General features: G+C 43.8%; 1 protein-coding gene across 4 annotated transcripts in view; it reads left to right on the forward strand.

Annotated features, from left to right (window-relative positions):
• GRIA1 (glutamate ionotropic receptor AMPA type subunit 1) overlaps positions 1 to 22,326 on the forward strand; it is a 133,879-nt gene that overhangs the window by 73,177 nt on the left and 38,376 nt on the right. For 3 of the 4 annotated variants that reach the window (XM_054388932.1, XM_054388933.1, XM_054388935.1), the window contains 6 exons: positions 8,639 to 8,800; positions 10,095 to 10,262; positions 14,317 to 14,421; positions 16,561 to 16,671; positions 17,623 to 17,829; positions 19,522 to 19,892. In XM_054388932.1, coding sequence (XP_054244907.1) covers positions 8,639 to 8,800; positions 10,095 to 10,262; positions 14,317 to 14,421; positions 16,561 to 16,671; positions 17,623 to 17,829; positions 19,522 to 19,892 — 1,124 coding nt within the window. The remainder of the gene's footprint in view (positions 1 to 8,638; positions 8,801 to 10,094; positions 10,263 to 14,316; positions 14,422 to 16,560; positions 16,672 to 17,622; positions 17,830 to 19,521; positions 19,893 to 22,326) is intronic. The other variant, XM_054388934.1, reaches the window with a different exon arrangement.

Here is a 22,326-nt window from a genome sequence, read left to right on the forward strand (position 1 = left end):
CACTAAGTTCCTTATCCAGTCTTATTTTAAACACTTCCAAGGATGGTGACTCCACCACCTCCCTGGGCAGCCCATTCCAATGGCAAATCACTCTTTCTGTGAAGAATTTCTTCCTAACATCCAGCCTAAACCTCCCCTGGCTCAGCTTGAGACTGTGTCCTCTGATTCTGTCACTGGTTGCCTGGGAGAAGAGTCTGAGCCCACCTGGCTACAGCCTCCCTTCAGCTGGTGTCTAGCAGGGTTAAACAACAGTGTGGGGGCTCTGATCCAAGAGATCACTGTAGGTTTTACTCTCTTCTAAGGACAGCTCATTGGTGGATTGAGAGCCTCCAGAGGTGTAACATGCTGTAATTTATTCCCACTGAGTCATACCCGTAGTGGATAGACCTTAAACTCTGATTTTCCCCTGTAGACAAGTTGTAAGATGCCAGGCTGTGCACTGCCCACACACACACACATGTACCCTCATGTGCACACCTAGCAAGCAGCCTGGTTTTGTGGAATTGGCTAATTCTGGAGTGCTGGGTCAGAGGAGAATAAATTAAGAACTAAAAACTGCAAGTGCCTGAACATTTCCAAATGAGTTATTTTTTCATCCTCCATGCTGACTGATGGAGTCCTGATTTTAGGACTCTCATGCTATATGAAGGGAAGGCTCCCAGCACTGACTGGGACAGACTCTGCCTTCCATGAATTAAGTGAGTCTTCACCAAGTTGCCTACACTGGAGCGAGAGTATGAATTTTCAATACCTTCAATTTGCAACACTACCTAACCATGGGCTCTTTCAGATGGGGAATCAATTATGGAAACAGCTTCTTGGAAGCAAATTGGGAAATATTTATGGGTAACCCCACTGACATCCTTATTTTTGCCTGTTGAGAGCTGTACTCAGCTAAAGCAGCACACTACTGCCCACTTACAGCAGCTCCAAACTGATTCTATAGCAGCTCCAAACTGATTCTACAGCAGTAATGGAATGCAAGTGAGTGTGAAAGGCAATACACAGACTGAATGAGGCCTACAAAATCCTCCATGGGCACATTCTGAACGTGAAGGAATTCCCTGTCTGGTCACAGACAATTCATCAGCAAATTGGAACTGGCTTCCATTAATCACTGCTTATTTGTCCAGCGTTTGCTGTCAGGTGAGCTGCAGCAAAGCAGCACCAAGCAGAATTTCACAAGTAACAGCAAACAAAAGCTAGTATTTCTGAGCAGGAACAGCTTTCTTTGTCAGTAGAATTGCTGTTGCCAAGGTGAGGTGATAATATTTCTGTGTTCACAAACAAATGAAACTGTTCTGCACCTTAGGCCACGGGCAAACATTCTTCTCCGAACCTGCTGCGCTTGTTAGAGACACAACCTGTCACATCTGCTCAGCCCTGCCTGGCCCACAAAGCTCTGTCTGCAACATCCCTGCCAGGGGCTGGGTTCTTGTGAGCATCCCTGCCTCTCCTTGGGGCAGATCTGACACTGTCTATGGCTTTTGCAGATTGATGAAAACCTGATCCTTGAGCGGTACCCATTAGAGCTCCCCCAATTAGCTTTTACCAGCTGCCAGCCTGGATATTCATCCTGGATATTGGTATATGGGGGGTTGTAATCACATCTCCTCCTCTTTCCCTCTTCCTATCTGTATCTCTGTTTTCCTTTTTGGAAGCCAAGGAGGTTTGGCAACTGCAAGAAGTGTTTGTTTTTGTGAGTCTTATGTTTTTCTAAGCTTTGTTCTCAGCCTTTGAAAGCATCAGTCTAGCAATCACAAAGAAAAGGAAAAAAACCCACAAAAACCAGTCAATACTATCAGAGGAGCAAGCTTAGAAACTTCTGGGATTCCTTACTTTTGATGTTACTGGCTTTTCCCCCCATAACCTTGCCTTCATCTATCTGTTTGTCCTATGTCAGGGATGTAGGCTGACTACTGTCAGTAGTGGGAGAACATCAGCTCTCTTGGGCAGAGGAAAATCTTTGTCTCAAAATTAGTAACATTTATGTGACCTCTCTTTAAAAGAAAGGCTTAAAAGGCAGCTGCCACATGCAATATTTTAGCCTTTTTGTCTTTCCTGGTGCATTAGTCCAAGTTGTTCCTTTAGCAAATGTTCTTGTTTGAAGTTGAATAGATAAGTGTATGAGATTGCTGATGCTAGGGGTAGCAGGGAAAAGTAAAGATAAACCCAGAGCTCTGATTAGCAGAGGTAAGCATTTTTCTCCTGTGCCATTTTATATCAGTGTCAGCACTGAGTTAGGCCATGGACTGCTTCACTTTGCAAGCAGTTGTGGTAGCTTTGGAGGTGACCAGCACAGCAGCTTTGCCAGCAGACTGGCTTGTGCAGGAGTCAGACAAAACATCCTGGTTTGATTCAGCTCAGCCATGCTTTAGACAAGCCTCTGGGTTTTACCCTGGTGAAAAAGGGAGAACTTCTGCACTGCAGTGGCTTAGATACAGTGACCTAAACCTGATGGCAGGTGCAGGCAGTGAAGAAGAGGTCCCCTCCTAAACTGGCTGTCAAAAAAAGATGTCCACATCCCTGGAACAGGCTCCCCAGAGGGGTTGTGGAGTCTCCTTCTCTGGAGACTTTCAAGGCCCATCTGGATGCATTCCTCTGTGATCTGAGATAGACTGTATGGTCCTGCTCTGACAGGAAGGTTGGACTCCATGATCTATTTGGGTCCCTTCCATCCTGACATCCTGTGATCCTGGAGAGCAAAGTTCTGCCAGCACAGGCAAGGTAAGCTCCCTTGAAGCAATGCAGCACATGTACATCCTGCAGCATGTGCTGGGGCCATGTGGGGAGGGTCTGTTGTGCCCATGCTGGGTACGAGCCTGGAGCAAGAAGCTGTACCTGCAGCACCAGCCCTGTGTCGACGGCTCTGCTCCCAGCACTGAGTCCCTGATTCAGCTTGCCTGGAGCTAAAATATTGCAGTTCTCAGTCTCCCATCATCTTGAGAGCTGCCATGTTTATTTTAATCATCCTCAGTTCTCAACACTGTCTTCTGCCCCCTGAAGTATTGCTGACTGAAGGTACAAACAAGGTCAGCAGTACTTGGGTTTGCATCTCTATAACTGTTTGGTGGGAGTTTCCAAAAGGATGTGCACAGCATCCAGCTTCTTCTCCTGCTAAGATTTCGGGACGCCTGGTCTTGCAACAATTCTATTCTTATGTTGGAAAAAGATGGCTTAAATTATTTTTAACTTTCTAAAATTATGCTAGTTAGACCTCTTCTCTTTCTGAGAGGGTGGTGCAAGTTAGCTCATGAGAAAACAAGGTTGATGAAGACAATATAATGTACCTATGAAACTTCTGAAGTCTGCATTTCATTTCCAAGAAGATTTTCTGCCCTGATTCAAAGATTATCAGTAAGAAGCCATCCTTATAACATTATGTCATCTGAATTCTGATAGTGAAAGATAAAGCACTGCCCTGACTTAATCTTTGCTGGAATTAGAGTGCCTTATGTAATAGAAAATCACCTGGGTTTGATACCAAAATTTGCCCACGTGATGGAATATGAACTGTAACCACGGCAGGATTTTTGTGGTGGTTAATGAGGGCTTAAAATACGAGTGACTTACTGTGGCTTAAGAAAACCCACCGAGCATCAGGTGAGTAACTGACAGACTATATTAGAGCTGTTGGAAAGAAAAATGTTTGCTTAAATCTCAGCAAAAGGGTGTTAAACTAACAGACTTCCTCAGCCATTTACAGCCTCCTAATCCATTACCCTTGCTCAGCTGGCAAGGGATGATGTGTAAATCTGTAGTATCTTCCTCATGGTGATGTCATTGGTGTGGTGTTTTCCTAATCAAAACTTGCCTACCTTCAGCTGCTTCTATCAGATTTACACTTTTAGCTGTTAGACCAAATATTCCACTACTGACTTTTTGGTCCTTGTAAACTGTGATCAGGCCATCCCTCAATCACAGCTTTGATTGAAGTCCTGGCATCTGTACTACACAGCACGTTTTCCAAACCTTTAAATCAATTTCTACTCTGAAAACTCTCCAGAGCATGAACACCTAGAGCATCTGTCCCTACACCTAGACTGAGCTTCCCAACCAGATGGGTCTGATCATTTCCATCCAGAATGTGCTGCAGCAGAGGGATAGAACTGATGCAGATAACATCACAAAGGAAATCTGTAGAGTTGTATCAAAAAGAAAAAAGGTTGCTGGCCGTTTGCAGTCCCATATCCTTGAAGGCAAGGTTCTCACTTGTCTTGGTTTGTTTTACAGTGATAGACCAGGACAAAACCTATTCATCAAACTGCAGGACTGGGAGTATCTGCTAGATACCCCCCTCCTGCCATCTTTCTATTCCCTTTCTTCCTCACTTAGTCCTCTATTCCAGTGAGGACTCACACATTTTGCTGCCACAATGAGGTTTGACACATTAATAATTCTGCAGAAGAGAAGGCAGCCTCTCCTGCTAGAAGACGTTCTGGAGCAAGACTTGAGCAGATGGACTCTTTTTTTTTTTGACATACTCTCCTTTTTTAATACAAAGTGATGGGAGTGAGGAATGATGCCTCAGTGGTGAAGTCAAGCCTGAAGACAATTTGGTGTATTAGGGATGCTCTGGCTGGAAACACTCAGCTTCTTGCTCCCAGCAGATAGGCACTGGAGTACCTTGGAATGACAGGAGCCACTTTGCATTCAGAAACAATTGGTTTGCTTTGCAAAGCTTCTTATAATCATAAAGTTTGCTAGGAGGAAAGAGTCTGCCATTGCAAGCCATATATGGGTAGCATCTAAAGAGAACCAGATCAGTTTCCCAGCACTGCCACAGGTTTCTGTGGCACCTACCCAAGCTCAGGGAGAATTGTTTAAGTATTTTTTGGTTTAAAGAGGAATCTTTCAGTATGCTACTTATGAAAAATAAAATACTCCAATGTCTTCATCCAAAACAGAAAGTGACTGAAAAAACCTAACACTCATTCCTGAGGTAAAGACATTGTGTTAGATTCAGCCAACTTCCAAGCAGTTCAAGAGAAAGGAGTTTTTTCCATCTCCTCATTCAGAGATGAGCTTTGGCAGTCTCAGGGGAAAGATCTGGAGGGCTGAGAAGATGCAGAGGGAGAAGGAAAAACAACAGTGTTTCTCAGAAATGTGGCAGTCTTCAAGGAGGCTTTCTAAAGTCTTTTCTCTCTGGAAAAGCCAAGACTTGCAGCACAAGCACAGAGATTTTAAACTGGGCTGCAGGGAGGTTTATGAGACACTAAGCTGCAGCCTGCCCAGAGCTCAGCCCTTACTGCAGCTTCAAAGGCAAGATTATACTGCAGGAGGGACCCTGCTGGGAAAGCACCAACAATTAAAACCAATTTGGTGAAATACAGAGAGCATTTGAAGGTGTCAGTCAGTGGCTGTCTACCTGTCAGTCTGGGAACAAAGGAAAGGCTGCAACATTCCCCATGGGCTGAGATGATGTCCCAGAAGGAGCAATGCCACCCAGTGTGGCGAGGAGGCAGAAGTTTAGGGTGGTGAGGCAGTGAAATGTGAAGGTGGAAGGAGACATGCCAGGAAATAAGTGGTGCTGGCAGATTTGAGGAGGGTCATGCACAAAGGAACAAGGCTTTCCCTACCCTGTCTGACATCTGTCTGCACTGCCCACGCAGTGCCTTAGCTCCTTGTGGTGCTCAGGGTAAGAACAAGGAGCTGTGTCATTTCTGGGGACCTTCCTTTTCAAGACAGATCCTTCGTGGATCAGTTATCAAGCTGGATACATGAGGCCCATTTCAAATCATCAGTTTTCCTGCATTATGCATTACCTTTGATGACTGAGCCCACAAGTGGTGGAAAGGAATATAAATGTGTGACTGCTGATACCTCTCCCAGCAGCCATGGCACAAAATCAGACACTGAAGCAACCTGTGGCTGAAAAATGTGTTCCATATAAGAACAACATAAAGAACAGATGCAGCAAGGAAAACACAATGAGTGAAAAACCCTTCCCAGGACTTCTCTGCTTCCTATTTGAAGGCATGAGGTCTGTAACAGCTGCCCATATTATTTACTAGCAGCAGGACTTCAGCATGGAATGGCTTTGTGAGGTTCATTAATGGAGAGAAGAGTCCCTGGTACAGGCTAAAGAGCAAGTTTCCTCCATTTGAAGTGAGCCTGGCTGCTGCTGGAGCTGTGTGTTGCAGATGCTGTGAGTCAGAGCAGACGTGGAGGAGGGAGGCTGTCTCAGCCCATCAGTGTGGATGGGTCCAGATTTCTGTGGTTCATTGTCAGCCTGCTCATTTGATGGCATTCAGAGAAAGCCTTGTCTTCTCCAGGCACAGCCCAGGCAGGAGGCTGTGTTCTCTGGGTTGCTGAGAGGATTCTGCAAAGTGAGTTTAAATCAAAGGGACAGCTAATTTTGCTGTGGGGCAGGGTGGGGGGAGGGGGGCTGGCTGACATGCTGTCCCTTCCAGCCTGGTTTTGAAGGTTCCCAGAAAGAACTGTGCCTGGAGAAGTGGTGTGCCTATGCAGGTGTGCCCTGCAGTGCCTATGTTTTGGGCAGTGACCCTATCTGGGGTCCTGGGGAGCTCTGTGTTGCCTTTGGGTCCTGCTGTTCTGGCACAGTGCCTAGGCTGGAGCCTGATCTCCTTACATTCCTCCTCTTCCTCCCCATGGGACTGGCAGTGGTGTGTAGGGAGGTGAAGCCAGATATTGCATGTCCAACAGATGTGTCCTGAATGATTCAGGTCTGAAGAGCCTGAAGAAAGTCACATGCCACCAAATTCCAGGGACTCAGCTCATTTTCCTCAACAGCCCACCATGCTCAGGATGGGGCTGCAAAGTGAGCTTTTCCCTCTCTTCATTGGCAAATTTGTGCAATTTTGACCACTCCATGGCTATGGGACCACAGAATTCCTATGGATTACATTGCTGCAGCACTGTTCACCTCTTGCTCTCCATCACTGGAGGGAAAAGGGAAGCATTTCTGTGCTGGTTCTTTCCTAGATGGGTTGATGTTAAACATATTGCTGCAAAAGCACATCTGCTGCCCCTCAGTAGTGGGTTGCAGTCTGTCCTTAGCCAATTTTTAAGGCTCTGCTTTCCAATTATGGCCAACTGAAAACTAGATAAAAGATTTTTTTTTTTCCTTTTTTTTTCAACATGTGACTATAGTTAGTGCAAGGCAACAGATGATTGATGGCATCTTTTACTTGTAAGTATGGTAATTCTCCTGCTTCCTACTGACTGATATTCCAGATAGGGAGATATGTGTGTTTAATTCCTGATGTCACTTTGTGAATAGAAGCATTTTGAAGAGACAGCTTGCATGATATTTGGTATTTTCTTGTTTATGTGTTAGCCAGCAAGAGTTCACCTCCTCTGGGAATTATTTTCTAAAATCCCTGACATCCAGTATTCCCAGTTCATTGGTTTCCATGTCACCCAGACCTGCTCTGAGGAGATTTCAGTGGTGCGGTGATTAAAATCCCTTTGTAATTAGGGCTGTTCCTATACTGATCTTGTACTGGGACATGTGGAGGAGGGATAAGAGGTGCAAACAGTCCTTTCAGCAGTTGATAACAGCCAAAATGTAAACATGTACTCAAGGTTAATGATATACTCTATGGTCTCAACAAATGGAAAATCTTCAGGGATCTCCACACTTTTTAAAGAACCTCAATCATGCAAAAAATCAGTGGGGGGAAGAAGTAGAGCTTTTGCCAAGAAATAATTCCTTGTCCCTGTGGAAATTATTTTGACATCAGATAAACCCCAACGAATATTGTTGAACACTTGCTTCAGTTTCAGAGTGCTTTGGTTTGGGGAAACAGTGAAAGACAGTGTTTTCAACTGCTGCTGGCTCATCACTGGTGTCATAATATTATTTTTTATATTTTTTTTATTGACTTTTCCTATTTAAATCTGCTGGTTGAGGGGGCTAAACACACCAGGCATCTTACTCATACTCTCTTGTGAACTTGGACTTTTGTTCCTGCTTTTGTAGTCCTTCCAAGGAAGAGCTGGTGGCACAAACTTCAAGTTGCTGTGTGGTAGTTTCTTTTGACAGATCCTTTTTCCCTTGAGTACCTCCCATGAGCAAAATGTCAGTGTTATTTGGTCCTAGCCATGAATAACCAGTTGGCAACCTGTGAGGTCTCTCTTACTGAACCTTAGGAGCTCTGTGTGTCAAAAAACACTTGGCCTGAAATGCATTAAGATGTCAAGGACAATTATCCTGCTGCATTTCCTGTTCATTAATCACAGCCCTGGCTTTCTGAAAGCCCTAGACTCACAGTTACAAACAAGATTGATGTGGGTTTAATCAGCATTCTGAGAAATACTTACACACACAAAAAAAACCCCCACACTTTTCTTTCTTTTCTTTTAAATCTAAATCACTGCACTTTAAAGCCAAACAAATCATCTGTTTAGAGCACCTGTACACCTATGTCAAATCCTCAGCCTTGTAAATGGATGCTAAATTGCTTACAAAAAGCAGCAAGGAAAAAAAATGAGGAAACCTTTGAAGTCACTTTTAACTCCCTTGGTCTGATGCTGATGTGAGAGGGCAGTTTAGCTGCAGAAGGAAGAAATGTTTCCTAAGCTGGCTGGCATATGTGTGGATAGGCAGGACTCCCGTTAGCAACCTAGCAATGTCTCCCTCTGATGAGCTTCTCCTGTTTCTCTTCTGTACTAGGGATTCATGGATATTGACCTGACCAAATTCAAGGAGAGTGGAGCCAATGTAACTGGTTTCCAGTTGGTGAATTACACAGATGCTGTTCCTGCCAGGATCATGCAGCAGTGGAGAAATAATGATGCCAGGGAACATCCTCGTGTGGACTGGAAGAGGCCAAAGGCAAGTGGTATAATAAACCACTTAATTTAGGATCCATCTGGCTCAGTTCAGGTTATGCTCACCTCTTTGTAATTGCACAGGGGTCTTTAATCTCACTCTGAAAACCTGTCAGTGTAATTATGAACATTATCACTTCCAGGTGCCTCAACATTGTCTACATTTTACTAGCAGGGCTTGCTGCCTGCTGAAAAATACACAAGTTAGCATGTTCACTCACTCTCCCAGTGTTTATCCTCCTCAAAAACAAGGATCAAGCCCCTTGTAAAGTTCAGTATATAAAAAAGAAAGAGCCTCATTAACTCCTTAACCTTTGATTTGTTTATTACATCTCCAGTGAAAATGAAGTATTTCTACATGTCTTTGCTGTTTCAAAACAGTGTGTACAGCAGAAGGGAAATATATTTTAATTCCTAGCACAAAAAGTCATAGAATTATAGAAACGTTTCATTTGGCAATGACCTCTGAAATCCTCAAGTCCAACCATTAAACCACTACCACCATGCTCACTAAACCATGCCCTGAACTGAATGTTTTTTAAACACCTCCAGGGCTGGTGACTCCACCGCCTCCCCAGGCAGCCTGAACACTCTTGAGATCTTCAGATCCTGTTAAGGGCCAGGCAAGGGTGGAGGTTGGGTTTTTTCTATCCAGCAATTGAAAACAAGCACTCAGTGATAGAAATGTCAGCTTTGGAAGTACTAGTTAAAGTAAGTTATAAACAACTAAATCAGTAGGTGATCACAGGAAAAGGACTTAGTCTAATGGTTCCTGTTCATGCCAGAGTTTTACACTAGTTTTTGCACAAGTTTCTGCTTGAATTAACTTTTTTTTTTTTTTTTTTTTTTTTTTTTTGCATGTTAAAGTTTTCTATCCTCCCTCTCTGAGCAGAAAGAGTCACTTGTGGTTTGATTTTGTGTATCTAAATGTAAATGTAAAAATGTGTAAAAGTATTCTTAAAGTTCAGGTCGATGATTTTAATTAAACAGACTCAGGTGAAAAGGGAATGGCCTTGAAGGCAGAGCCCTCTCCAGACAGTGCCCTCTGCAGCAAGGTTAGAGCAGAGCTATCCTTAGCTCCACATCAGGAGCTTCTCCTTCACTCTCCCATCACCTGGAAGACAAGACATCAACTTGCACACCAGGACAGCAGTGACTGCAGTGTGCCAAGACACTGTTGATAGATGTAAACAGGGCAAAGCAGCTGAAAAGTTTCTGTGAGGTGAACCAGCGCAACGCGCCTGAGGTCAGCTCACCCTAACAGACCACGTAAAGCTCCTCCTCTTCTCTTTCTCTAGTACACGTCTGCCCTAACATACGACGGGGTGCGGGTGATGGCCGAGGCGTTTCAGAACCTGCGGAGGCAGCGGATCGACATCTCCCGCCGCGGCAACGCCGGCGACTGCCTTGCCAACCCGGCCGTGCCCTGGGGACAAGGCATTGACATCCAGAGAGCCCTGCAGCAGGTTCGAAACCCAGACGATGTGTGCACTGCAGGGGTGCCCAATGCGGTCTGGGGCGGAGCGGGACGGGGGGAGGGAGGGAAGCGGTGGATTAGCAGCAGAGATGCTCAAATGACTCGCTCAGGGTGAGGAGCTGATCCTTCCAGATTTAGAGCCAGGTCTCTTTCTAAAGCGTTCAGGGGTGTGCCCAGCAAAGGCATCTCCTGGTACTACCTGGAATGACTTTGTCTTCTCTAATTTCTGTTGGCATTCTGGAATAGAAAAGCCAAAATATTATCCCATAAAATCCTGGGTATCATAGAATCAGTCAGGGTTGGAAGGGACCACAAAGATCATCTATATCCAACCCCCGTGCCATGTGCAGGGACACCTCACACTAGATCAGGCTGGCCAGAGCCTCATCCAGCCTGGCCTTAAACACCTCCAGGGATGGGGCCTCGATCACCTCCCTGGGCAACCCATTCCAACGTCTCACCACTCTCATGGGGAAGAACTTCTTCCTCACATCTAGCCTGAATCTCCCCACTTCCAGCTTTGTTCCACTCCCCCTAGTCCTATCACTCCCTGATATCCTAAAAAGTCCCTCCCCAGCTTTCTTGTAGACCCCCTTCTGTATCAATTTTTATCATAAAATGGTTTGGGTTGGGATGGACAATTAAACCTCATCTAGTCCAGCTCCCAAGTTCCCTTTCCCAAAAAAGAGACTTCCTCAGACCCCATTTTTTTGAAGCTCCTTGGAGTCTCTGTACTCAGCTCCATTTCCAGGCTGCTAATGAAGCTTGAAACCTCATAAATTTTCCCATATGCATTAGCTGTCATCAAAATGTTCTCAAAGCCTCAGATTATAGCTGGTTTCATACTGTGAGGGTGCATGAAAATCTTAATAATGGCCATTTAGATATCTAAATCTTGCTTTTTTTTTCATCCTGCATAAAGCTTCAGATTTCTGAATAAACAAAAATACTACATGAAACTTAGAGCAGGAACAAAACAGTGCACCCTTAGCAAAGACTTAGGAAGGTAGAATATTTTAAAATTTCATTCCCTTTCAAGATTGACATTCATTTCTAGCACTTTCCCCCTTTTTCTTTTTTTTTTTTTTTTTTGATTAAAAATAGATGGATTCCTTGGAAATACTGCTAGTTCAGTGTTATCTGAATATAGCCTATCCCATCTTCTTTCCTTAAGTGTGAAGAAGGCAAGAAGAAAATTTGGCTTAATTTGCATCCTATGTAAATGTCCCCACGTGTTTTGCTTTGATTTGGTTTTGGCTTGCTGATAAACAACAATTCTTTTATAAACCAAATCTTACCTCTGATTTGATTTTGTTGTCGGGATTCAGTTTGTTCCCAGGCATGTCATTGGCTTTTGGTATGACCTTGGGCAAATCACTGCCACATGGTCTCCAAACCCCTTATAATAAAATCAGCCTCCTTGATACATTGGGGAGATTGGTTACCTCATAAACATGAATACTTGGAAGTCTTCTGATGAGCAATGGATCCTCAAGCATTTTCCTTTATTGAATTTCTGAGAATAAGATATCAGAACTAGACTCGACTAGAAAATGTAATTTTCTGTGTCCTGGAAAAATCTCCTGAAGTTTCCTCCATCTCTTCATCTAAAACACTATAAAACTTAATTTTTCAGCTGTGTTTGGGCAAGGAACCTGAAGAAGTTGTTTACCATTGAAAAACTGTAATTTTCAAAAGATGTGACCAGTTCAGTTCTGATGGTGAAAAAAATAAAAGACTCTGAAACAGGCAGGGGAAAAAGTCTCCTAGGGAAATTGTAACTATGAATTGAATAATCATCCAGCATTCAGTATCATAGCAAGAAAGAAGCAGATAGAAATACAAGAACTTATGGTTAGATTGAAGGTTTGAGTTATCTTTGCTGTAAAGACTCACAATTAGGGTAATTCTTACAGCTATTCACTGTGCTTTCTCTTTACCTCCCATTTGCTAGCACCTAAAATTTTATGAGCTGTTTAAAAGCAAAAAGTTTCTCACTTATTTTCTACACAAATGTCTAGAATCAGCTCCTGAATTGCCTTATTTCTTTTTTAGTGTAGGAAGGAGTCAGGGATGGCAGGAATAAAGATGAAGAGCAATTTGAAACATTCTGCAGTTTTTCAAAACCAGAAATCTAACACATTCCAGCAAAATGTGTGCTTTTATTAAAGAGAATTACTTCTTTCTTTCTTTTCCTTTTTATTTATTTTTTTCCCCCAGGAAGATACTCACAAAATGTTTCTTTGAACCAACACTGAGGTTTCAGTTGTGTTTTGAAAAGATGGTGATAATTCTTGGCTGATTTTTTTTTTTTGTTGACATTATTTGGTTGCTGTGTTTGGCTGCAGGAATCTAGTCCCCAAGTGTTGGCTAACCCTGTAAACCAGAAGGCCACGGTGTCATCCTTCTCCTTCCAGCTCTCCCAGTGGAGAACCACATGCCCATGCCTTACACAGAACTGTGCTTCAATGCCCTGTGTCTCCACTCTTGAAATCAGTCCCTACTATATTTTGTTGTGATTCAAGGGGTCTCAGACTATGCTAGTTGATGGGGAAATTGTACCATAGCCTCCAGGATGGATAGAAGAGACCCTTTTGTCATTTTAGTGCCATATGGGCATGACAGGATTAACATTTCATCAATTCAGAAAGAAGACATTGGTGCTATACACTTGCCTTTTAGTGCATCTAAAGCTCCCAAGCATGAACACCTGTGACCTGAGCTTCAGAGTCAGTTAGGACTTGAAAAGAAAACCAAAGGGCTGATGAAAATCAGGCACGGGAGTGCTTAAGGCAATGGTGCTACTCTAGTGCCTCTATCTTTCATGGGTGTATTGTATCTTATGAGAAGTGACAAGCACATTTCTTCAAATGTCACCAGGAATACCTCTTGACTTGAAGGAGCTTCAGAAAATACTGGCAGATGTTCATTTCCATGACAAACCTTTTCAGTGATAGCAGGAAAACAAACACAGCTTAAGCAGATTAGCAACAGATTTTTCCATAATGACATCTCCTCCTTTCTTTACCATGGGTGTTTGTTGTAAGGATCTCAAAGCACTTCAAAAGGCTACTTATTAAATGCCTAATCCCATTTTGCATATGAGAAGACTTCAGTTGCAGGGACCACAGATTTGTCCAGAGCAAGTGGAAAGGCTGACAACAAACCTTTTCTTATCATTCTGGTGGCATGAGCCCTTCCCCAAGTGGTGTCTCACTCCCACTTGCATTCCTTTTCCCATGTTCCTAGTCTCCGTCACCCCACACATTGTACATGACTCCAGTTGGAAGCCCTTCTCCATGCTAGGTGGGGCACTTTTGCAGCAAGTCAAATGGCCACAGTCAGAGGAGAAGTTCCAGCTGTGTGATGTGATGTGAGCAATGCTCTTTAACTTGGTAGTGTTATCAGCAGATATTTATGATTCGAAGTTTCCCAAGCAAATTTCACAATACTAAATTGTCAGGTAGTCTTATCAGCAGATATTTATGATTCAAAGTTTCTTAAGCAAATCTCACTTACAATACTAAATTGTCAGGTTTTATTAGGCTGGTGCAGAGGTAATTAAATTTGCTTGATCACTGAGAGACTCTTCTCTCTTGAAAGGTAGCAGCTGGGAGCTGTGGCCACAGTTTTGTGTTTAAATACAGTTCCTGATCTGGACTGACAAATTCTTTACCAGATCCTGACCCTGGGTTAGATTTCAGAGAGATGAACAAATAAAAGACCCAAGGAGTTTGGAGCTGATTTAGCTCACTGTCACACCCCCAGAGGTGATGGACTCACACACCCTGAGCTCAGCAATAGGAAAGGGTTTCTAAAAGAAAGGGTAAGTTAAGAGTTGCTGTGCATGCAGCCAGGCACACAGTAAAGGGTGGACCTGAACTAAAGCCTGGTGTCAGATAGATGCTCTGTCTCCCCTGCACACACCCAAGAGTCATGACTGCACTCCACCATCCTTCCTCCCCTTGCCTCTTACTGCCATCCTCACCACCAGGTGGGATTTAGACTAATTCCTTCTCCTCAATGATATTTTTGCCTTTAAGGTCCATTTTGAAGGATTGTCTGGCAACGTTCAATTCAACGAGAAGGGCCGGAGGACCAACTACACCCTCCATGTGATTGAGATGAAACATGATGGGGTCAGAAAGGTACAGTAGAGAGCCACCTATGGCCCTGTGTCAGGCACATGCCTGGGGTTTGACCTGGTGTGGTCAGGTCTCAACAGACATTTCTGTTTATGAAGGCTTGCACGTGGAGTCACAAGTGTGCATTCACAGCCCTTTGCATGGGCAGAGCCAAGCCTGAGGGGGAACTCGTGCTATACTGCTAAAATATCCATCATAGGGAAGGGATTATCAAGAGCAACAAGGGCATCACAGCTGTGGGGCAGGGATTTCCAGGATAATAAAATCTTGGCCTGCTCAATCTTGCTACTGGCAGGGCACATTGGCTCAGGCCCAGCTATATGATTGTCTGTTTTTTCCTCTTCCACTTCTCTTTTCCAAGGATGAGCCAAGGTAGAAGCTGTCTGTCCTCACAAGTGTAGGTGAACCCTTTATGTTGACCTGATTCTGCCCTCCTTGAAGTGACAAGAGCTTTACCACTAACCACATCCTGATAGCTGCACAGACATTTGTGCTGTTCTGGAGTCTTGATCCCTTTCTATATCCCAGGCACTTTGAAAAATCTGTCCTTGTTCAGAGGTGTTGAGTCCTTGATACACTAATCCTTTTGAAAATCTGACTCCATGTGCTCATGTCCCACTTTAGATAGTACCTGTTTGAAGAACAAAGAATAACTCGGCTATTCTCTCAATAAAGGAGAGCTACTAAATATTTTGGGGTAGGGCACTCACCAGAATACCTCTGCACCCTCTCAATCCCTTGAAAAACAAAACACTTATTTTAAACCAAGAAACAGTGCATATAGTGGAAGTTCCACGTTTACAGCCCCTACCCTCAATCCATACCTACACCTGAGAGAAGCTGATGCGTGATCAGAGCCCACCACAGTCAAGAAAAAAAAAAAAAGAGACAAATTTCTCATTGAGAGAAAAAAAACACCACCATTTTGAAGACATACAAAGTGGTGATCCTCCTCTACATGGTATTCATAAGAGGACAAATGCAGTATTATGTCCAGTTTGGGGCTCTGAACTTCAGGAAGTTGGTAATCTAGACAGAGTCTGGAAGAGAAGAAATGTGATGTCTATAAATATCTTGATTTTGCTGTGTATTTACTGTCAGAAATTATATTCCTTTGCAAGGCACACGCATCACTGCCATGATCCATATTGGGGCTTAAATCCTCTGTATTAGAGATGCAAAACAAACATATATGTCTTGTGTCTCCATTTATGTACCCCTAGGATGGAACTTCGGAAGCTCCTTCCTCACTTTCTTTTTTTGTGTGCAATGAAGAGAGAGGAGAAGCCTGTGTACAGCCTGAGCTCTGCCTCTTGATCCATTATGATCTCTAATCTGCCATCAGCAGGCTGGCTGGTTGTGCCCTGTGCTAATACCCTTTCTCATTTACTGTGATAAGAAATTACTTTCACATGAGCAGAGCTCAGACAACTTCATAGTTACATTGAAGTGATAGAAAACCTCTTATAAAATCAAGCCCTAAAAGGGGATAACCTCAACAATGATCTTCCTAGTGATATTCAGTGGCACTCTGCTGCACTTGCCAGCAGAGACAGATGAGCTCAAATCCCTGATTCCCTGATTATTAATAAGCACAACTTAACATGACAATTCTTCTCCTTACAGCTTTTTGTTTTATTCATGACCCCAAACCTTTTGACCCTGGCCAGGGTTGGGTTTTTTTCCTTACTTGATTTTTTTTTTTTTTGTCCTGTTGTTTCAAGATGTCCTAAGAATGAGTCCCAGGTTCATGAAAGCTTTCAGCTGCAGATAGCATTTTGTCACCCTGTAGAATCTGGACATGCATCAAGCATGCTTATCATCAGAAGAAAAATATTCCCAAGTCACACAGGGACAATGTGAACTCTTGGCATAGGGGTGAGACAGGGAATGGCCATAATACCCCAGTACTGTGTGCTAAAAATTTTTACATGCATACAAGGACTCTGCTATTGTAGTGTATCATGCTCATTCTTTTCAGTCTGGAGGCATGCTGGGATGGGGATGCTGGGATGGGGAAGTTCCTGCTCCCCTTGATAAAAGACATCAGGAGAGGAGCTTTCTGGTTGAGTGACTTTTATCATATCTTGGCTAATGTTACAAAGAGATATCAATGAACATTTCTGGTTTTGTGTTTGGCAGATTGGATATTGGAATGAAGATGAGAAGCTGGTTCCAACAGCTATAGACACTCAAAGTGGCAATGAGTCCACAAGCCTCCAGAACAGGACTTACATAGTCACAACTATCCTAGTAAGTGTTGTAACTTCCATCCCATCTTTTCCTCTCCCCCATCTCCCTCATGTGTAGACTCCCTCTTCCCCATCCTGTGCCTTCCTTTGCACTACATCATTTTTATATTACCAATAATAATAATAACAGCACTTACTGTTTCCTGCTGGGTCCATAAAAGGTATCTGAAAATTGCTGTGGCTAATTAAATAGGTATTAAGGAGCTCTCATGCTTAAGTGTAGAAAACACAAAAGATCATGACAAGATAGTAGAGGCATCAGCATAGGTAAATTAGGAACATTATACCTGTGCTTTGTGTTTAGCCCAGAGAATGGGGGCTGTAATTTGGGGAAAGATAAACTGTATTGTGCAGAGAGGCTGAATCACAGCTTTGAAAACAAATCTCCAGTATAATCATGAAGCAATAATAGGTACCCCATAATGTATGGTATCATGTGTTGTGTCATTGTATATGCTTACCCTGCAGAAATGTGACATTTTACTAGCTTGTTTGTTGAACACTTTCTGGGAGTCTACAGAGAAGACACAATACCCAAAATGAGTTAAACATCTCAAGACTCTCTCCTGTCCAGCAGATTTGGTTCTGCCTGCCCACAGAGGCAGACAAGCTTTTGAAAATTCACAGCTCAGATGCACTAATGATCCCCTGCAGAAATGCACTGAAAGATTTGGTGCCCAATTTCCCACACCTACTCCATTCCCCTCAGGTCCCTCACTGCAGAGGCTGTACACAGGCTCTGCATGAATAAATAGAAAATGCCACAATAAAAATCACACTTCTTACCTTCTTAAAGAAGCCCACTGCATGTTGCTTGTGCATTTTGGGTTGGGAACACCAAGCAGGAGTTTTGCAAGGGGACCAGAAGCTGTGCCCTGAGCTGTAGTCTGAGCCCCTGATGTGCATGACTAGAAGGTGGAGTGTGGCTAAGTTTTGGTCTTCTCTGTGCCAGGAAGACCCATATGTAATGCTCAAGAAGAACGCCAACCAGTTTGAAGGCAATGAGAGGTACGAAGGTTACTGCGTGGAGCTGGCTGCTGAGATCGCGAAGCACGTTGGCTACCACTACAGGCTGGAGATCGTCAGGGACGGCAAGTACGGAGCCCGGGATCCCGACACCAAGACATGGAATGGCATGGTGGGAGAACTCGTCTATGGGGTGAGTTTCCAGTCTCCTCTTTTGTCTTTAGCTCATGGTACTTCAGAACACATTCAAGCCCCAAAGTAAAAAGGAACTCTGCCTTCTGTCTCACCCTTTGTCTTTAGCTCTTGGTACCTGAGAACACATTCAAGCCCCAAAGTAAAAAGGAGTTCTCCCTTCTGTCTCACCCTTTGTCTTTAGCTCTTGGTACCTGAGAACACATTCAAGCCCCAAAGTAAAAAGGAGTTCTCCCTTCTGTCTCATCCTTTGTCTTTAGCTCATGGTACCTGAGAACACGCTCAAACCCTTGAGTAAGAAGGAACTCTGCCTTCTGTCTTGTCTCTTGTCTTTATCATTGGTACTTGAGAACACATTCAAGCCCCAGAGTAAGGAGTTCTGCCTTCTGTCTCATCCTTTGTCTTTAGCTCATGGTACTTCAGAACACGTTCAAGCCCCAAAGTAAAAAAGACCTCTGCCTTCTGTCTCGTCCTTTGTCTTTAGCTCATGGTACCTGAGAATACATTCAAGCCCCTACAGTAAGAAGGAGCTCTGCCTTTTGTCTGTCCCTTGTCTATAGCTCATGGTACTTGAGAACACATTCAAGTTCTATAGTAAGAAGGAACTCTGCCTTCTGTCTTGTCTCTTGTCTTTATCATTGGTAGTTGAGAACACATTCAAGCCCTAGAGTAAGAAGGAGCTCTGCCTACTGTCAGCCTGAGCTGTCTTGAGGACTGCAGTTCTGAAAATGCAAATAATCAGCCCAAGTTAAACACCCTCATTTAGGGAGGGACAGCACACTTCGTGCCTATTGAAATGTCAAAGTGGTGCTTGTTTCTTTCCACTTTGGGGAGAACAAGTTTTGAAAGGTCAAACTTTCCCAGGAGTAGGATCTCCAAATTTCACCCTGTTTTACTTTTGCAAGATAATGGCAGGATGAAAGGAGGATAGGATTTAAACATTCAGCATATGACTGGTGAGCTGTAGGACTGGACTGGTTTCTGCCTAGACACCCATTTCCATCATAGCAGATATGCATCCCCACCCTACACTTCTAAACCTGATTCAGCCTAGTAGCCGGCTGGCTGTGGTGTTTAGGTCATCCTTCAGAGGGGACTAATTATTCCTTGTTGGGAAAAGGGAAATTAGTGGGGGGAGATTCAGTGCCTGAGACTCTGCGTTGCTGTGTGGGAGCAGGGGATGATCTGTCACCTGCCAACAGCCATTTCAATGCATTCCCCTTTCCATTTCCAAGATAGATTGTAAAATAAGTGGAGAATGCACATCAGTGTCATTTCTTCCTCTTCTCCTGCATCGGTTATGCAATCAAAAAGCAGTTCCTGATGGAAATAAGCGTCCTGGCATCCTTCTTTAGACAACTGGCCTTTCCTTGCCTCTTTTGATGTCTGGATGATAAAACTCTTGCAGTGAAAATCATCTGCTTCAGACCGTGGCATCAGTGGATAAATCAGCCAGGAAGAGCTAGGTGGCTGCAGCAAGACAGCACTGTGATTTCTAAACAGAACTGGTAATCAGGAGAGATAAAATGGAAACAATCCACCTGCTCCTTTTTAACATTTCACTTGCAATTGATTTTGTCTCATTTCTTCTCAGACAGCTGGGGGTAAACAGAGATCAAAGGAGCATAAGCTGGAGTTAGTAGATAGATTTTAGCCCCAGAATGAAAATCTCTTCTCTGTCTCTCCTTTTCAGAGGGCTGATGTGGCTGTGGCACCGTTAACCATCACTCTGGTTCGAGAAGAAGTTATAGACTTTTCCAAACCGTTCATGAGCTTAGGTATCTCTATAATGATAAAAAAGCCTCAGAAGTCCAAACCAGGAGTTTTTTCCTTTCTGGATCCTTTGGCTTACGAGATATGGATGTGCATAGTTTTTGCCTACATTGGAGTGAGCGTTGTCCTCTTCCTGGTGAGTCGCTTCAGTCCCTATGAGTGGCACACTGAGGAATTCGAGGAAGGACGAGACCAGCCAGCCAACGACCAGACGAATGAGTTTGGGATATTCAACAGTCTCTGGTTCTCCCTAGGAGCATTCATGCAACAAGGATGTGATATTTCTCCAAGGTGGGTTGCCTTTCCCCATGAACCTTCTTCCACTTCAGGTAGTTTAATCTTTCTGCATGCTTTGGATCTGGGCAGGTTCTTCTTTGACCTTCTTTCCTGAGCCATCCTCTAGTTTTGTGAATCAGTTACAGATTCAGAAAGGATCCAAGGACCCACAGGTCTCACAGTCATGAACTTGGGATCTCAAACCTGAGACCGTATCATTCTAAATTTTATCCTGAGGAGCTCTTTGGAGGTAATTTACAGAAATGCAAATAACTGCTTTTTAAAACCACCTAATAGCAATTTGGATTTGTCAGTTGTGTACTTTGTTGCTGTTAAAACCCAGGATTGTTCTAGCATGACAGGGAAGCTACAAAATTCCAATAAAGGAAGGAGAAATAATACAGTAGGTGCCCTGTGAAAGGTTATATGGTCTGTGCCAAAGATCATGGAGCACATTGAGTGGCTCTCAATATAACTGGCCTTTAGAAAAGTCAGAGAAGTACTGAGTTTTCCTTCTGGTTGCCATTTCAGTCAGTAGTTCTGCTGCCTGAAAATCCAGCAAGACCCAAAGAGGTCCTAAAGGGACGTTTTGGTGAATTAGTTTTGTGATTACTTTCGGATAATTTTTCTTGGAAAAGCTGGACCGATGCTGGAAAACTGCACGAAATGCAGAAGATGGCAAATTGTGGTAGAGACACAGCAGAAAAGAAGTTATTTGTAAATAACCTTGGGAAATACCTCCTTTGTTTTTGAGAGCTATATTTTGACAAGTCTCATTGCAGAGATTTCTGCCTACTGCGAGAGCCCATGACACACAAATCTTCTCAATGCATTGCTCATACAAAGGCATTGAAGACGAAAGGAAAAAAACATTAAAAGCATAGGAACCAAACAGCTGCAAGCAGGGCTCTGGGTGATTTGCTTTTTTATTTGCACAATGTCCAGTAAGTAATCATTTGCCATGTAATAACTGAGGTGTCTTTTTTTTGTGCTATGTCTCTTTTCATATGAGACAGGATCAGAGGTGAGAAAGGGAAAGGTTTTTGGCATGTCTAGGGAAGTTCTTCTACCTCTCTACTCTGCCCTGGTGAGACCAAACCTGAAATACTGTGTCCAGTTTTGGGCTTCCCAGTTCAAGTGAGGCAGAGAACTGTGGGAGAGAATCCACCGGGAGCCACGAGGATGATTAGGGGACTTGAACATCTCCACTATGAAGAGAGACTGAGAGCCCTGGGGCTGTTTAGTCTGGAGAAGAGAAGACTGAGAGGGGATCTGATCAATGTGTATAAATATCTAAGGGGTGGGTGTCAAGTGGAGGGGGCCAGGCTCTTTTGGGTGGTTCACAGTGATAAGACCGGGAACAATGGGTTCAAACTAGAACAGAGAAGCTTTCAGCTCAACATGAGGAGAAACTTCTTTACAGTGAGGGTGACAGAGCACTGAAACAGGCTGCCCAGGGGGGTTGTGGAGTCTCCTTCTCTAGAGACTTTCCAAACCCACCTGGATGTGTTCCTGTGCAGACTACCCTCAGTGATCCTGCTGTGGCAGGAGGGTTGGACCTGATGATCTCTCAAGGTCTCTTCCAACCTCTGATATACTGTGAGACTGTGTCCAGAGCAGATATACTCAGAGTTTGTGAAGCTGAAAAAAACCTAATGAGCTGTGGCTTGGGATGTGAATTGCATGTATCCATCAGTCCCAGCAGGTCTGCTCTGGCTATTGTTTGAAAGGAGTCCGTGTAGACAAGTAAAGCGCCAAAACTGCCAGATGCTGCAGGACACAGCTCTCTTTCACCTTCTGTACAGGTCTGAGCGAGAGAGATGCTTTTCTCTGCACTTAAAGACACAGGGAGAACATTTTTGGCTGAGAACCTTTTTGGCCAGCTTTGACTGAAGCCAGAGGTACCACCAGTCACAAGAAAGAATTCACAGGCAGTATATGCATTTTCTGTGTTTACATCCCATGGTGACATCTGAAGTGATACTTTGATACAGGCAGACAGCAGAGAGACCTTTAGTTTTCTTTTTTTTCACCTCACTTTCTCTTCTGGACGTTGTCTCCCCTCTCTTCAGATGAGATTTCAGCAGTGATATGTGTCTTTTGGGTGACCACAGTAGGCAGAAGTTAATTTCCTGTATGGCAGGATGGCATCAAAGCTCAGGGGACAAGATGGAAGCACAACTCCATCAGCAAGCAGAGATAACTCTGTGCATCTCAGCACATGTCCTGTGGGATGGGAGGGGGGGGAGAGCAGGCACCAGCTTGTTGGCTGTTGGCTGCCAGTTTGTCCAGGTATTAGTAAGCCTGGAACAGGAGAAGGAGAAAAGAGCCTAGATGGCACTTTGATAGTGACAGCTTTTATGAATGCTTTTTATCATTGATCATTGATTAGCAGGAGTCCAGGTGATGTGTTCAGAAAGCCTTCCCAGCAGAGGGAATTTCAACTTTA

Source organism: Indicator indicator, chromosome 18 (assembly GCF_027791375.1).
Source record: "Indicator indicator isolate 239-I01 chromosome 18, UM_Iind_1.1, whole genome shotgun sequence".
Classification (NCBI taxonomy): domain Eukaryota; kingdom Metazoa; phylum Chordata; class Aves; order Piciformes; family Indicatoridae; genus Indicator; species Indicator indicator.